The sequence below is a fragment of the Boleophthalmus pectinirostris genome, unplaced genomic scaffold (genome assembly GCF_026225935.1).
Source record: "Boleophthalmus pectinirostris isolate CB_2022bp ecotype Guang Dong unplaced genomic scaffold, ASM2622593v1 HiC_scaffold_20, whole genome shotgun sequence".
Classification (NCBI taxonomy): domain Eukaryota; kingdom Metazoa; phylum Chordata; class Actinopteri; order Gobiiformes; family Gobiidae; genus Boleophthalmus; species Boleophthalmus pectinirostris.
Genome location: NW_026571153.1, coordinates 3,326,956 through 3,344,778, shown reverse-complemented (window position 1 = coordinate 3,344,778; position 17,823 = coordinate 3,326,956). Strand labels below are relative to the sequence as shown.

Here is a 17,823-nt window from a genome sequence, read left to right as displayed (position 1 = left end):
AAAGGATTTGTTACAGGTAGAGGGTCAGTCCACCTAAGTTCACCCATTGAGTTACACCCTACTTTGTCAAAGAAAAGTCAGAATTTCAAATTACTGTTTCCGAGATATCGTAATTTTATTGTTTCGCTTTTTTGCCTGGTCGCCGAATTTCAATCTGCATTTACTCAGCAACTACTGGTTCGATATCAAAAACCAAGGTGTCTCTGGAAAGGGGGAATTGTAAGAATTTTTTGCATCTGAGTACTTTTGAGATGAATTACCTTTTGACCAATATTTACCTGGTCCCCGAAGGTTTGAACAGGTTTTGTTTTCACCCTGTGTGTCTGTGTGTAATTCCGTCATTTATGGACCGATTGTCACCAAATTTGGTTCGTGCGTCAAGTCCCCGTGCCCGATGCGACAAAAAACGTTTGGTGATGATTCGAGGTCATTTGAGGTCACACGGGTCAATTAAAAGGTCACGCTGTTATAAAGGATAAAGGCAATTTTGGGAATTTCTGAACCATCTGCGGCCTAAAATATACACCCAATCATCACACAAGTTGGCACACACATAACCGGGGCACACTGGATGTTACAGGTTGAAACTGGTCAAGGTCACTTGAAGGTCAAGGTAACCAAGGTCAAATATGCGTTTCTGGTCATAACTTGGCGAAGGATCAAGCTCAAGCGACGGGAGTGTCTCAAAATCTTTATTTAGAATTCTATGTATTTGTATAGTAAAATATGAATAGTTTTCGAGATAACAGTTCCTTCCTCTTTCAGTGTAGCCGTTAAAATTGTAATTGGAACAGAAATAATTTCCATTTCTTCTTTTTCTGGTGTTACACAACACACTGATCTACAGTCACACAACTAACAGGTACACAACTCATGAAAAATGACATTTTGGTTCCACACTAGTAAACACAGACATGTGTGACCAACATGGAAGCTCAGAAAAGTGTGAGATTTGTGTCAGAAATGGTCATTATCTCAAATATTTAGGTTCAGCAGTTAGTTTGTAAATATCTGTTTGGAGTAAATAGACCTTGGACCTCAAAAATTGAAAAAGAAATTGAGCGGCAACCAAATGTGAGATTTGGGGGCCCTCAACGCCCCCCTTAATAAAGATACACAATATTTGACAACAGATTCAGAATCTATGACCAAGAATGTACAATAATATAGATTTTCAGCTTCCTAGCTCTATTTTTGATGAAGTTATGGTCTCTCAAAAATGCTTAGAAATTAAGGTTTCCGAAAAAGTGAGCATGGGCCCAAAATTTCAATGGCCATAACTCAGGAACGACTCAAGGGATTGAGTTAAAATTTTCAATTCTTTCATTTGGTGATTTTAGACATTTTTTTATTTTTTTCTCAGCCAAATCTGAGATGGCTCATAGGGGAGATTCCTTGAAAACTGATGATTTCATACGGACTGACCCATCCGTTTCTCATCTAAAAAGTGAGTGTTGGGCAACTTACTTCAAAACTGTAACATGTTATTTATGACTTGTTTCTGTCATTTCAAAATAATTTGTTACATTACAATATTACTGTATTTAAAATATAAAACATTACACGACTATTACAGCACTTTAACTTATTCTCACCAACTGTCGCTGATCGTCAAATAACAATCAGCGAGCGTAGATGCCAAACTTTTGTGTCGTATATGGACTGAACCAGGACTAAACCAGAACTAAATCGTACGACGTATAACTGTAAATTATAGTCATACTGTTTAAAAGAATTAGATTTTCCCAGTTTTGCTGAACAAAATTTTTGTGAGGAAGAAATGAATCACCTGCCCCAAATTGCAGCCTGGTCTCAAATAAATGCCTGGAAATAAGTTATTGTTGTAATTATTGTAATTAATAGTAGAGACAATAATACATATTATGGTTGTAATAATAATAATAATAATAATAATAAGATGGTGAAAGGAAATGATGGTGAAAATATTAGTTTAAAGTACAGGGACTAATTTTTATTTTTTTTTAAATGGGGAAGAAAAAATGAAATGCCGTTAAAATTATGATTTGAGTTTGTAATAAATAACAAAAAAATATGAAAGGAAATGATGATGGTAAAAAATAATATTAGTTTAAGTATTGGGACATTTTTTTATTTTTAAAAAAAGGAAGAAAGAGAGAGAAAAGGAAATTATGAAATAGCCAAAATGAGTAAGGTGTGTTCATGTCACAGTACTGTATTACTTTTGCTTAACTTAACCAAATTTGTGTCGGTGTGTGTGGTCAGGGGGAAATGGAGGCTTTTTTTGTTGTTGTTTTGTATTTGTTGTGGGTGTTGCTTTATGTTTTTATCTTTTGTTTTGTGCTGATTATTGTAATTGTTAAATATTGATTGTTGTATTTTTATATGTTATATTCTGTTGTCTTTAATAAAAAATAAATAAAAAGTGCCCAAATGCCTCGAGTAACTTGCGCAATATCATCTAAAACACAACGACAGAAGAGCAGCAGAAATAGATGAAATGATAATAATGATGGTGATTACCTCCGGAGACTTCAAGTTGAAATTCTACTGAGTCCTCCATCACTTTTCCAGACCATATTTCACATCGGTAAGAGCCGGAGTCGGAGCTCCTCAGATCACTTATTCCAACATGCAGGATGAAATGATTTGAACGTTTGTTAAACTCAATGCTGTATCTGCCACTCTGCGTTCTGGTGCCAGGAGTCTCAACTAAAATGTTTTCTCTTTTGTCACAATCGTTTTTACAGAACAACATATATGTTCCAGATGTATGAAACAAAAACCTTTCCTTAAAGTATCCTCCTTCCACTCCTTCGAAAACAAGAGTCTCTGCGCTGGAGAGTCGTCTTCCAGCACACAGCACTGTCCAACAAACGAGAAAATGCACTTTCAGTAAATACACACATTTAATACGTTTAATAAATAGATGCAACAAACAGGAGACTTACCAAGAAACACTAATAAAAGTGTCTCCGTCTTCATGGTGCCTGACTTCTGTTCAAAATCAGGATGTTGCGTATCACCTCTGAACTCCCGAGCACAGCTGATATAGTCTCTTTTATAATCTCCACCCACTCTCAAAATACACTTCTCTTCACTGTGTTTCCTGTAAATGTTTATCTGTATCTGAGAGACTGACCCATAGCAAAGCAAAATTGAAGATGAGATCTCATTTATGTCACCGTACTGTATTTTTCGGACTAAGTCGCTCCGGAGTGTAAGTCGCTCCAGCCAAAAAATGCATAAGGAAAAAGAAAAAAACATATATAAGTCACACTTTTTGGAGGAATTTTTTTTTTTAATATATAAAATCATGGATCAGGAACCGATATTTTATGTTGAAAGTCAAGTTCTAGTAATAACAACAGAATAAAGAACAACAAGCTGAATAGGCGTCTGGTTTGTTAACGTAACATTTACATAACAGTTATTCTAGGGGGACCGTATATATTCTCACCTTGCAACCTGTGCACATGGACTCCCACTTGTCTCGACCGGGACGGAAAATGGGGAATTTCTTGTACAAGTCATCGTTAAATGCACATTTGCGCTTCGGCGTGTTGCAGACTGACCGACTGTTTGTATCTGCTCACTTCTTCTGAGTCACAGAGAGTGAGACACTCAATTTAATGGTCCAATGAAAGATCATGAAAACCCATTTGCATCACTTTATGAAAAAAAGCCCGGATGCTCAGGACAGGACGCAAAAAACTGACATGTGCGGGGAAAAACTGATGTTTGGTCACCCTAAGGCTGTGTTCAGACTGCAGCCTGAAGTGACCCAAATCAGATTTTTTGGCCCCTGTGTTCCTGTATCTGATCTTTTAATGACAGTCTGAACGAAACAGATCTGATTTTTTTCAAATGTGACCCAGGACACTTGGATATGTGCTCCTGAAACCGATACATATCTGATCTTTTGACATGTGACTTCAGTCTGAACGGCCAAAGCGCACCATCCACCTACACGTTATCAACAAGACACAAACGTCACTATTCTGCACTGAAGTAGGCGAAAATTGTTAATGAACTCTGTGTCACTGAAGTGAAGCACATCACCACTCACCACTCTTGGCTACATCTCCACATCCACACGTTCCTTTCAACGTTCTGTCCCACAAAACACCACGCCCAAAAACCTCGTCCTTCTCCTTCTCAATCTCCTCCTTAAAACAAGTAAGTTGTTCATGTTCTGGCTCCGGTACGAGAGGAACTTTAAAATCTCCAGGTGCTCGATGCTGCGTCCATGTTTGTACAACTTCTGTAAACACAGAGACGCTCGCTGCGGTTGACGTCGTCGTGTCTCCAGTGTCACATGCGGGACACTTTCGGGCCGTTTACTGTTCACACTGGAGTCACATACAAGTCACATTTAACTGGAAATGTGAACGACCTCGCGAAAACATCGGATTTTACAAAAAAATCCGAATTGAGCGTTAAGCCCTGCAGTCTGAATGTAGCCTAAGTTATTCAGAACATAAGTTTAGCAAACTCTCCATCTCACTCCAAATCACTAAAGTAGTGATGTGTCGTCCGTGTCGAGGCTTTGAAGTGTGTGCCGAGTAATCCAGGAAGTCTTTGGTGAAGAGTATCAAGGTTTGTATCGGTGACGTATGTGGTGACTTTGGAAGCCTCATGAACCACGTGACTGCTTCAGGAAGTGGTTCTTGGATTTGGTACATGATTCGAAACATAAGGGCCAAAGAAACGCAACGGATTCCCCCATTCCAACATTTTGTGGTGTTGGGTTATTGAGAGTTTGGTACATTCTATTTGGGATTTTTATTTTATTTTTTTGCGATGGAGCCAGAAAGAAAAACAATATTTTCCTCTGTTTGGGAACATTTTGAGCTGATTTCTCCTAATAAGGTTTATAATAATAATGACGTCATTAAATAAACTATATTACTAAATACTAGGGATGGGCGTGATTAGTCGATTAATCATTAATTGATAATTAAGAATTTCAAACCGACTGTATGTTGTTGTGTGTCGTGACCAAACAGGTGTGTACATGTGTCTCTGCATCAGAAGGAGCGAGACACAAACAGTGGGTCAGTCTGTAACGAACCGAAGCACAAATGTGGATTTAACGATGATTTGTACAAGAAATTCCACACTTTCCGTTGCGTCCGGGACAAGTGTGAGTCCATGTGCACAGTGTATAAAGCAGCACATATGTTTCTGTGTCCAGTGGGAAAAAGTTTTTCCAGGTGAGAGTCGCTCAATGTGGATGACGAGGCCCCGCCCCCCTCCCCCCGTACGCTGTCCTGGTTTTGACAAACACAAATCTGGTCACACTAACCTGTATTCACCTGAGTCATGTCTTTTAATCTGACAGAAGTTGAACCACATTAGCGACACAAGAGCTGGAGTTTTATCTTCGCTTAGTTTATGCAAATTAGTGATGTGGTTTTAAGTTTTGTTTCTGTGAGAGTTGAACAAAACTGAATTAAACACATTATAATGTCAAATGGGCTGATGTGGCTCTAGAGTCGTTACGGTTTATATGTCGTAAAGTTGAATTTATTTATGCAGATTAGTGCAGATAGTAATAATAATGATGATCATTTTAATATAAAAACGTTAATGATTAATCGATAATCGATCGTTAATTCTCCCGACGATCGATTAAGAAAATTTCATCGAATGCCCATCCCTACTAAATACACAAATTTAACAACACAGTGTTTCCCCTTGTCTAATATATTTCATGTAAAAAAAAAAAAAACAGACTCCAGGTTAATAAATTCACAGTTGATGTTGAAATCACAAACAAATTCAAATATTTCATCATTCATTTGTTCAGTATAAATTTTTCCATCAGAACCTCGATGATCATGTTGGTTGTTCTATTTTCACTCTGCCTGTTATACATTTTTTGGACACTTGATGGCGCAGTGGAGCAAATGAAGCACCTTGAAGCATCGGTTCAAGAGTCGAGCAAATGGATGAAACACTTCCGAGCTTCATGGAGCTTCATCTCGACATCACTATATTAAATCCATTGAATTCTTGATCTTCTGTGTCACTTCTGAGCAACTCCGCGCAACTTCACTGATGTCCAGGCTTTGTCCATCCATCCAGTGACTTCCAGGAAAGTTTCACGGTGCATCCTCCCGGTTACTGTCAAGCTGTTTCTCCATCCCCGCTGTTCTGCCCTTGCTATATGTGCTGAATACAACTAGACAGACAGCTAAACTTCTTCTTGACATCAAGACTCTGAAGACTTAATCTCGTTGTCCACAGGTTTATTGACGTGACAAGAAAAGGTGAAACTGAAACAGACATGAAAACACAAATCACAATGTGCACCTCCAATAAGAACACAAAAAGATATGCAAAATGAATGCAGTATGTCCAATCACAAATCGACTACATATCGCCACCATATAATATTCCTTAACTTTTGTATTTGTTACTCCAAGTTTAACACCACATGAAACCAAACATACAATTATATTCCCTAGAAAAACCCATTCATCTGAACCAAAATGACAATAGAGCAATTCAACATTATCCACTTATAACTTTCTTTTCCAACCCAACAGCCTACTATTTTACAGCAAATAATCATATACAAATGAAGATATCATAACAAATAAACAGTACATACCCACGATGCTACCAAAGGCGTAAGATGTATGTAGATGAGTTTTGGATTAACTTGATGAACATTAACACCTCTCAGAGCCATGCTTTACTGAACTTCCTGGTTTTAATGTCACATGATCTACTGATAGAACTATTCCTTTCTTAAAGGAGCCACAACACAAAAGGCATGAACACAAACAAATAGCAATTAGCGGCTCAGGAAAAAACTAGAACAGCACACTCGCTTTTCGTCAGTCCCTCACAAGTTTCTCTCTCACTTCAAACTTTCTTTCTGCTGCTCGATTACCGTTTTCTGCTGCATATTTCACGACTTGCAGCAGGACAGAGGCTATATCTGCAAGAGACATGCGCAGAAACTGAAGCCTAGAGCGCCCTCTGGTGGCTGAAAATTTTAATATATAAGTCGCACCGGAGTATAAGTCGCAGGAAACATCCAAACCACGAAAAAAAGTGCGACTTATAATGCAAAAAATACAGTACATCTCCTAGATATAAATGAGCACTAATCGAGACCAAAGTGGTTTCCTAATTCTTCTCAAATGTCTCTCCTGAGAAATAAGTGTAACAGTGAACATTGGATGAGTTCTCCAAATTCTCTCACAGCGTCTCTGTTCTTGATCTCAGCTAAGACAAAAATTGATATATTGTGCTGCTTTCAAATATGTCTCAATTTGATATCCTTACTTGGAATCTCTGTCTAAGTTATGTCTCTCACAGTTCACTATTTGAGTTTTCAGATCTGTCTCATAACGGCACTTTGGTACAAGCATCTCTCCTGTTAAGGTTAATGTAGACTGTGCACTGTCCCTGTCTAATTAAATAAATAAACATATAATAATAAAAGTCTCATATTCATCTCATGTTATTCTCTTTAACCACGAATTCACACCAGGAGCTGCAGCAGCGTTAATGTAGGCGGAGCTGCACGTACGCGTAAATTTGAAAGTTTCAGTTCACACCAGAGTGTCAGACGCTCCTGCTACAGCCTGCACATCCTCTCACTGTTTTCAGACATCACATTTTGTATTAAGTGTATTGTGAATTAAGTCTACAACTGCAATGCATTTGTGCTTAATGAGGTTTAAATCTATTAACACGCACATAAAACACCTCAGGGTTTTTTTCTTAATAAGGTAAATTCACCTATAATTAACTTACATTACGAGTGTGATTAAAATCTTATGTTCTGCACCGAGTCCTGCACCAACAGATACGGACAAACAGTCGCTGAAATGGGCGAGATTTAACGTTCTGGAATTTTAAAGGCAGGTCAGGACTAAACCAGGACTTCATCAGGACTAAACCAGGTCCTAAACCAGGTCTAAACCGGGACTAAACCAGGACTAAATCAGGTCTAATCTTGGAGAGAGAGAGAGAGAGAACCCCGAGCCTCGTGGAGCAGGGTGTCCGAAAGCGCGGCGGCTGCACGTACCTCCTCGTCTCCGAGCTCTGCACCGGTCCTTTCGCCCGCGGTCACTCAGGTGTACACTGGAGGACCTCCGGGCACATTCAGACAGTGAGTCCTGGTTCTGGTTTAGTTCTGGTTTAGTCCTGAGTCCTTGTAGAATTGGTGTCTGACATCGTAAATCACGTTCTATTTCTCCACTTCGAGGATTAACTTTTCGTCGTCCATCATTAATCTTTCCTTGGACACAGTCCGTGTTTTTTACGTCATTGTCTTGACTTTGGTTAAGTTATTTTGAAAGGGCATCGGAAGTTTATTTTGACACCGCGTGTTTATTTCCTGTCTTTCCCCTGCTAAAAACCTTGGAGACGCGCCGTTGACGCTGCAAAATTAGAACTGCGCATCAGTGTCAGACGCTCGTTGGACATGTGTATGACACTGTCGGTGTTACACTGTCAGACCGGTTAAAATTGAATTCTAAAGCTGTGCGTCTGCTGCTCGTGTGCTGTGCTGCTGCTCATGTGCTCCGTTGAACTTTGGTGTGAATTGGGGGTAATTCTCCTTCGTTAATTTTTCAAAATAAAACCAAAAATTTAAAAAATAAAAAAACAACTATTTTCTTCAGTATTTGTCTCCAAAACCAAAATGAAAAAGAGATAACAATTTTTTTTTTTTCAGTTTACCATTTTGTGTTTAAAGGAAAAATGGAAATCCGAATAAAGGTGAAAAATGATCATGGAAACGACCCGTAGTCATGGAAACGTTTCCCATTTTCATGACTTAAACTGGGATGCCGGACTTTTGCACTTTTTGATACTTTTTATGTATTTTTAGGGTTAATTAATTCATGCTTTTTTCAATATCTTCCTGGTCAAGTCATCTAAAAACTCCAAACTAAATTATTATAGTAGTCCTAGTAGTGGGCTGAGGTAGAGCGGCCTCACACTCAGTTTGTCTTCTTCCTCCCTTCTCCTCCTCAGCTGACAGACGTAAAGCGTGATGAGACAATTCTCCAGCTGCTGCTTCGCAATTATCATCGGAACCACCGCGAGAAAAGTTTGGATCGTGTTTATGTCCGTGGTGTAACGACAAACCGAGATGACAGAAAAGCCGGTAGCAGCTGAAGTGTGTGTTTTCTTCCGGTCGACATAAATCCGTTGGTGTCTCTGTCCAATTCAGAACTCTTCAATCAATCAATCAATCAAACTTTATTTGTATAGCACTTTTCATACATTTGAAATGTAGCACAAAGTGCTTCACATGCAACAGAAAAAAATAAATAAATAAAATAAAATAAAATAAATTTACAATATAAAAAAAATAACAGCAACCCCCCACCCCATTATTTCATGCATATATACAACAATAAAACATCAACATAAAGCTCCTAAAGGTTATAGTAAATATATAAATAGAGAGCTAAAAACAGATGGAGACTAAATAAAATATTAATGGTAATTTAATTAAAAGCAAATAGTAATAATAATAATAATAATAATAATAATAATAATAATAATAATAATAATAATGATAAAACAAGTAAAAGTTTCAATTAAAAGCTAAATTAAAAAGATACGTTTTGAGTTTACTTTTGAAAATATGAACACTCGCAGCGGACCTCAGATCCTCAGGTCGACTGTTCCACAGACGGGGGCTGTAAAAGCTGAATGAGGCCTCACCGTGAGTTTTAGTTTGGACTCTTGGGACAGTTAAAAGAAGACTACCTGAGGACCTGAGAGGCTCATATGATAAAAGCAGATCAGATAAATAAATAGGACAAAGACCATTAAGAGCTTTATAAACCAATAAAAGAACTTTAAAATCTGTCCTGAAGCTCACAGGAAGCTTCCCCAACTCCAGACGCTGAGCGGAATTAAATAAAGGTGATTTAACATGTTTTCGATGTTTGTGTACTGAGAATGAAGCCAACAAACAGAAACTATAAACAAGTAGGTGTGTTAGTTTCAGAGTAGTTTCAGTGTAGTTAGCTCCTCCCTTCAGGCAGATACAAGGGAACCAAAACAAACTTTTGTCCAGTTGACAAATAGATTTTTTCCTTTGCCACTCTTATGTTAAATTAGTAAAAGTAAAATTATTAAGTGAATTAAGGAAAGTTTTGTTTTTGAAAAGACTAAATCAAATTAAATGAAAAGAAAAAAAAACAAACATAAAAAAAAAAAAAAAAAAAAAAGAATAAAGTAATAAAGACCTGAAATAACTTCGAAAACGGAACAGGCAGAAAGACTTGTTCCTGTTTTGTGCATCTGAAGCTGATTTCACAGGAAGAGACGTGTGTGGTTCGAACTAAGGTGAGAAAACTGACAAAACACTAAACTATGACAGCTCTCAGTCTACAGAAGACTAATGTACCTCCAGGACAAGACCCAAACATCGACACTCAGGTAAAAACACCTAAAATAATACAACTCTCCTCTTACTTTTGTTCAGTAGTGGATGAAATACTCAATTTTGTGAAATTGAAAGTACAGATACCACGGCAAAAGATTACTCAAGTATTGCATGGAAAAGTATTTTTAAGTAAACGTACTTGTTCAAAAATGTACTTAAAGAGTAAAAAGTTGAGTTTTAGAACAATTAAAGGATGAAATGTAGTGATTTTGATCGTGAGTTTAGCGGATTTTAAGAGATTCAATTGATTTGCTAATTTTTCTGTTTTTGTGTGTTTGATTTGCTCAAAGTTGGGACGTTAACTCAAATTAAAAGTGCTAAAAAATTAGTCTCGGCCTTTTCAGCAGGTCTCAAACCATAAGGAAAAGTACTTTTTACTTTTCAGTCCAGGCACAGATAAAAGACCTGAAGGGACTCAGTGCAATAATCTATTTATTTTATTTAATGAATGTTTTTTTTATTGGTATGGATGTGAGGATGTGTGTATATATTGTAAATTTTTACTGCTACAGATCTGCTCTGCTGAAGTTTCGTTGTATTTCATACAATGACAATAAATAAATCTATCTATCTAAAACGTAGTGGAGTAGAAAGTACAGACACATGCTCCCAAATGTAGTGAAGTGAAAGTAAATGACACCTAAAAATTGTACTTCTGCATTGTATTTTTACTTTTGTATTTGATTATCTTCCACCACAGCTTGTGTTCAAACTGATGACTGCAGAAAGTGTTTGGAAGAAAAGTGAACCTTAAAAAAACACAGTGATACTTAGATTTAAGCTTCAGTGTTTTAGTATTTGATCTTCTCAGAGTAAAACATGATGAGTTCTAAGTTCCATCTGAAAATATATGAATAATTCCTCTATTTAGTCTCTCTTTCTCTCAGAACTTTCCGCCTCTTTTCACTTCCGTTATATCTCAACTTCTGTATGTTTATTACCAAGTGACAGACTTGTGCCCACATGTGTTAAATTAAGACAGACAAGACAGACACTCAAGACTCCAGTCCGTCCGGTGCTGCGTTTGTCTTTGCAGATTCAGAATGAGGAGCTTCTCTTCAACAGTTCTTCTCTTCAGTATCAGTAAGTCGATGTTTTATCACATTTTCACCTCCGTGGATACGATAAAATACTTTTCAGTGCTTGTATTGCTGCAGGTTTATCGTGTGTCTTGGGCTCAGAGTCGAGGTCAGTTGAAGTTCAGTCTGGGCAAAGTGTCACTCTGTTGTGTTCTAACTACACCAGTAATCCTTCTACAATCTCCTGGTATCGAGCTGTGAGGAGATCCACACTCAGAAGGATTTCAGGCATAACCAGTTCTTCTGACGTTGTTTCATCTCCAGACAAAAAATTCACAGTGTCTTCCAACTCGTCTCACGTCTTCCTCAAGATTAACTCAGTGAACTCTTCAGACACTGGGCTGTATTTCTGTGGATATGATTCATCTTTAGGACTCGTTATCAAAGAATCAACTTATTTGGACGTCAAAGAAGGTACACTTAAAGATGCATTATGTAACTTTTCTGGTGGAGGCTCATCACCTACTAGTATTTGTCTCTGTGGAAATATGAATGCTTTGCCTTGTATTTACTAAATTACGCAGTTTTTTGTAGTTAAAAATATTCTAATGTTTTTCTTGCTGTGAGCTTTTGCACTTTTCCACAGGTCTGACTTAAACCTTTACCTTGAACTTGTCACCTACTGTTTCCACGCAGACAGACCAACTGTGCACCAAATAATGTAAAACAGTGGTGTCAAACTCAAATTTACTAAGGGCCAAAATTAAAAACTGGGACTAAGTCGTGGGCCAAACTAAATATTGAAACATTTCAACAACATCTGCATGTTTTCTCTTCTTTTGAGATATGAAATGTTAAACCTTTTCTTATTAAAATAAATATTTAATAATAGTTTTGCTTAAACATTGAATCCAGAACAAGCAGAATATAAAATAATAACAACATTTTAATAAATAACGTCTCTATATTCGATCTGTAGACGGCGGGCAGCTCTAATACAGATTTGATATGATCTCATGGGCCAAATATAATTAAATCACGGGCCAAATTTTACATGTCAAGTTTCACATGTCTAATGTAAAGAAATAACATCTCCACAGAGAAAAGCAGGCGGCTGACTCTTCACCAGAAAAGCCACATTTTAAAGTGCACTTTTAATGAATATTTGTTGTCAGTTTCTTTTGTTTTTATAATATTTGTATTTGCACAGGAGTGATGGACAAAAGTGTGCTGGTTCTGGTTCTGGTTCTGGTTCTGGGAGGTCTTGTGCTCTTTCTAATTTTGGTGGTGATCGGTTTGGCTCTAAAGATCAAGAAGCTCCAAGGTATTCAATTTTTATTTTTATTTGAAGACTATATTATTGATTTAAAAACTACATTTGTGAATTTAAAACAACTGCCTTCATGTATCTGTTAATTATTGTTTGAACATAATTAATTTGTCAAATATCTGAATAAAACTTATTTTTATTAACACTTACATGTGTTCTAGCTCATCACCAAGGACTGACTGAACAACCCGAGGTAAATGGACACCAGAATCTTGTCAAATCTGTCGAATGTCTAATGTTTTCTAAAACTGACAAAGCACGTTTTCACTTCCTAGGCCGAGAACTCGGAAAATCTCAACTACGCGGCCGTGAATTTCACTCGCAAACCCAGGTCCACTCGAGAGAAAAGTCAAAACGAGGCTATGTATGCGGCGGTGAACAAGGGACGACAAGAACCAGAGACACCGTGAGCTGTTTTATTACTCTATTTTCTGATCAGGTTATATGTATATTTGTTGTTTCCTCATCACAATTACACCTGGAGTTGTGTTTCCGCTCTTGAATCAATGATCTCTACTGAATAAAAGGTAAAAAGTAAATTCTGTTAACTTGAAAACTACGGCTTCATGACATCACAAGGTGGAACAGAGCATTTTGAGCTTTGGAGATGTAGACAGCAGAAAGAAAGTGTTACTCAAACGTGTGTGAATGAAACAAAACACAACTCCAGGTCTGTTTTTGACACTGACATTTGACAGATCTTCGAACTATGACATCGAGAAAGTCTCTTGGGGGGTTACTTTTTATTTGCAATACTATACACCATGTGAGTTTACAATAAAAATGTAGTGAAGCCTGTGAAACGTCACTTGTACGTACGGCCGTGTGGTTTAGACACAGGAACTAGCAGCAGATCTGTAAATGACACTGTGTCTGTAGGCTATAAATTTGGGTGTGAACAAAAACATGTCTAGTGTTATTTCCAACTTTAAATAAAAACAGACTTAGGCTTAGACAAACTTTATTGATCCACGAGGGAAATTATTTGGACACAGCAGCTCACACATCACAATATATTACATTAACATAAAAAATATATATATATTAACTTGTAAACTTGATTATTCATTTGGGGACGAAATTTATTTTTAAGGCGAGAAATGCTGAATCTATAAATGTTGTTGTTTTTTGTCAGTATGTAGAGCATTGTTATAATTTGGAGGAGCAATGTGTTCAGGCTGATTTTTTTATTTTTTTTTGTTTTTTTTTTTAATAGGTATGTTGCCATAACTTTTGTGTATTCAAAGTTATATACTGTATGTCTGTGAGCTTGCGTGTATGTATATTAGGGCGCATCATTTGCCCAACTTTTTGAACAATGTTTGAAAATCAGTCTGTACCTAGTATCAATTTTTTACAATTACCAAAGTAAAGTTCCATGAGAAATTTCATGAAATTCTATTATTGTTTACTGGGTCCACCAAGTCTCTTATGTTTAGTCCCTGCAGAAGATAAAATCTGAGCTGAAACATCAGTTTTTCTTCAGTTGAATATATAAATATGGACTTTGCGTATCATTTGGTACCAGTTTTATGTCTCTATCATCATTAGTTTCTGAGATAAGGCAAAAGTGTTATTTCTTTAGGACATCAAGGACCTTAAATAAGCAATATTATTAAAACAATATTATAAGCAATATAATATAATATATATATATAATAATAATATAAAGCAATATTATTATATATATTATATATATATATATATATATATGTACATATTTCTAACACCATAAATCAGGCTCTTAAAATGAACCATGCATTAAGTATAAAAAAGAAATTAAACTTTTTGTTATTCTTGAAGTATGAAATGCAAAACAAAATTGAAAAAATATGAATCCAGATTTTTTGTTTTTATAGCCAAATACATTTCAGGTTTACAAAAATGTCCTTAACTCCCTCAAAGTGAGTTTAATGAAGGTGTGATTGGGCGTCAAGATAGAAAATTTTACTATTTTATTTAAGAAAAGAGGGATCGACGCATATGAACGAATATTTAGACAAATGTAAATATGTCACATTAAAAACTCGCTCTAATTTCCATGTGCAGATTCCCTCGACATCTGATGTTATAAATAAACACATGTACACTTGATTTTTTTTTTTATGTGAGGCTTAGACTTAATAAAGTAAAGTTTAAAGTTAAATTAAAACAAATGTAATGTTTTGTGTCTCCACTCGTCCCTTCTGTTCTTTTGGTCATAGTTTTAGTTTTCATTATTTACTATTTTTTAAACAATTCAAAAATATGTAACCGTATAACTATAAAAGAGATTAAACTTTAAACTTGCAGAGCAGTGGAATCAGAAGCAGAGTCATCTTCATCCGGTCTGTCCATCACACAGGAACATGCGAGCATCTTGAGTCTATGTTTATACCAACCACAGCCCACCTCGGTGAACTCTGCACACGTCAGGCCTGTTTTGTTCACAAACATCTAAACCACAGAGGGTCGTCAAAAGATCACAGTTCATTTGATGCACCTTATATGAAGAACAAGCAGATATAAGTCAAGAATAAAACAACAGCAACGAACCCGCAGCAGTCACAGTGCCACGCATCAGGGCGTCGCAGAAAACCAAAAGAGCCATGAGGAAGCACAACATCAGTACACACACACATATACACATATATATATATATATATATATATATATATATATATTTTTTTTTTTTTTTTTTTCTACCAGAGCGTTACGGACGCTGTTAGGATGGAATTTAAGAGACTTGTTGGACTCAGTAGATTTAATTCAACTGAGCAAATATTCTACAGATTTTCTTTTAATTAGTATTGTCACATTTTAAAATTGAGTACAAGTTGAATTTCTGACACTGGGGCAAAAATTATGCAGCCTGATGTTTATGGATATGAAATATAGAAATGTTATAATAGATGTTGAGATGTTTATGAGTATGTATGTGTGTATATGAACTTCTGTGTGTGTGTGTGTGTGTGTGTGTGTGTGTGTGTGTGTGTGTGTCGTGTGTGTGTGTGTGTGTGTGCATATACACATCACATGTAAACATGTGATGTGTATATGCATGTGTGAATGTATAATATATATATGTGTATATATGTATAAGTAGGTGTAATGTATTGTTATTGTTCTACCTTTTGTTCTTTTTTTATTGTCTTTGTATGTTGGTAAAAAACAAAAAGAATATATTGTGATGGAAATTTATATTGTGGAAAGATTTTTCTCAGTTTGTCTTGAAGTAAATTGTCATTGTTGTGTTGTGAAGTCCTAATCTAGCCCTAACAGTAACTCTAGTACAGTACAGTACAGTAACTCCTAGCCCCAACCCCTAACCGTAGCTCTAACCCCAAATTCACACCAGGAGCTGCAGCAGCGTTAATGTAGGCGGAGCTGCACGTACGCGTAAATTTAAAAAGTTTCAATTCACACCAGAGTGTCAGAGACGCTCCTGCTACAGCCTGCACATCTTCTCACTGTTTTCAGACATCACATTTTGTATTAAGTGTATTGTGAATTAAGTGTACAACTGCAACGCATTTGTGTTTAATGAGGTTTAAATCTATTAACACGCACATAAAACACCTCCGTTTTTTTTCCTTAATAAAGTAAATTCACCTATAATTAACTTACATTACGAGTGTGATTAAAATCTGATGTTCTGCACCGAGTCCTGCACCAACAGATACGGACAAATAGTTGCTGAAATAAGCAGGTTTTAATGTTCTGGAATTTTAAAGGCAGGTCAGAACTAAACCAGGACTACATCAGGACTAAATCAGGTCTAAACCGGGACTAAACCAGGACTAATCTTGGAGGGAGAGAGAGAGAGAGAGAGAGAGAGAGAGAGAACCCTGAGCCACGCGGAGCAGGGTGTCTGAAAAGCGCAACGGCTGCACGTACTTCGTCATCTCTGAGCTCTGCACCGGTCCTTTCTTCCCTAACGCTAACCCTAACCGTAACTCTAACCCAACCGTAACTCTAACCCTAGTCCCAACCCTAACCCCAACCCTAACCCAACCCAACTGTAACTCTAAAGGGCCGTTCACACCAAAGCGTGAAAAAACGCCTTGACGGCTCTATTTGGACGCCTTTGCATTTGAGTTTAGACTATATATATTTATACTCCGCTAATGACACTGGATCAGTCCTGGTTTAGTCACGGTCTACTCCCGGTCTAGTCCTTGTTTAGTCCTGGTCTAGTCCTGGTTTAGTTCTGGTCCAGTTCTGGTGTAGTCCTGGCGATCGTCTCGGTGATTGTGGTGTATATATTTATTCTCCGCTCATGTTTGTGGCTCTCGCTCTGGTTCTCGGGTTTTTCTTCCTGATAATAACATCGCTGCGTCACTGGATACTCGTCCCTGATTGGTTGACGCAGGCACGTCTGACGCGAAAAGTTCAGCATTTTCAACTTCTGAAGCTGACGCCTTGAACGCGCGTCTAGACCACTGACGCCAAAACGCTCAAGACGCCCCGCGCCAGATTTGCGCTGTGCTGATGCCCGAAGACGCACCGCAAAATCGCAGGACGCTCTAGTCGCGCGTCCACATAGACTTTACATAGAGTGCGTATACATGCACATCAATAACCCGGTTATTAGCCATACCCCGGTTATGTCAGTATTCGTGTTACTGCGTATACATGCGCACTGAGAAACCGGGACACTCATATCCACGTGTACATGATCAAATGGAGTATCCCGGTTTCTTGACATAATCTTACAAATGCGCAGGTGCAAAAATTAACTTAAATCAATTTCATAAACCAGGAAAAATACAAACCGTGAGCTCCTTTAGCATAAGATGCTAAGGAGCTACGAGATCTCCCACAATCCACTGTGCAGATTCTTCATTAAAATCTTCTGCATAAATAAACTCAACTTTACAACATATAAACCATAAACACTATAGACCACATCAGCCCGTTTGATCAGATAATTCAGCTGTGATCACATTTGTTTACGTTTTACAGAAACGAAAACTTAAGACCGTAGGCTAATTAGCATAAACTGTTAGCGGCGATAAAAACAACTCGCTCCTTGCGCTGCTGATGCGATCAGTTTCTTTTGGACTAAATGACACGACTCTGTG

The 17,823-nt window shown here is 37.3% G+C and overlaps 1 protein-coding gene across 1 annotated transcript; it reads left to right on the top strand.

Annotated features, from left to right (window-relative positions):
• Positions 1-10,278: 10,278 nt before the first annotated feature.
• On the top strand, positions 10,279-13,116 carry LOC129409886 (uncharacterized; the record flags this gene model as incomplete). Its single annotated transcript, XM_055156803.1, has 5 exons — positions 10,279-11,494; positions 11,569-11,904; positions 12,641-12,754; positions 12,922-12,953; positions 13,036-13,116. Coding segments are annotated over exons 1-5 (603 nt in total), but the record flags the coding sequence as incomplete, so codon positions are not given.
• Between the last annotated feature and the right edge of the window lie 4,707 nt (positions 13,117-17,823).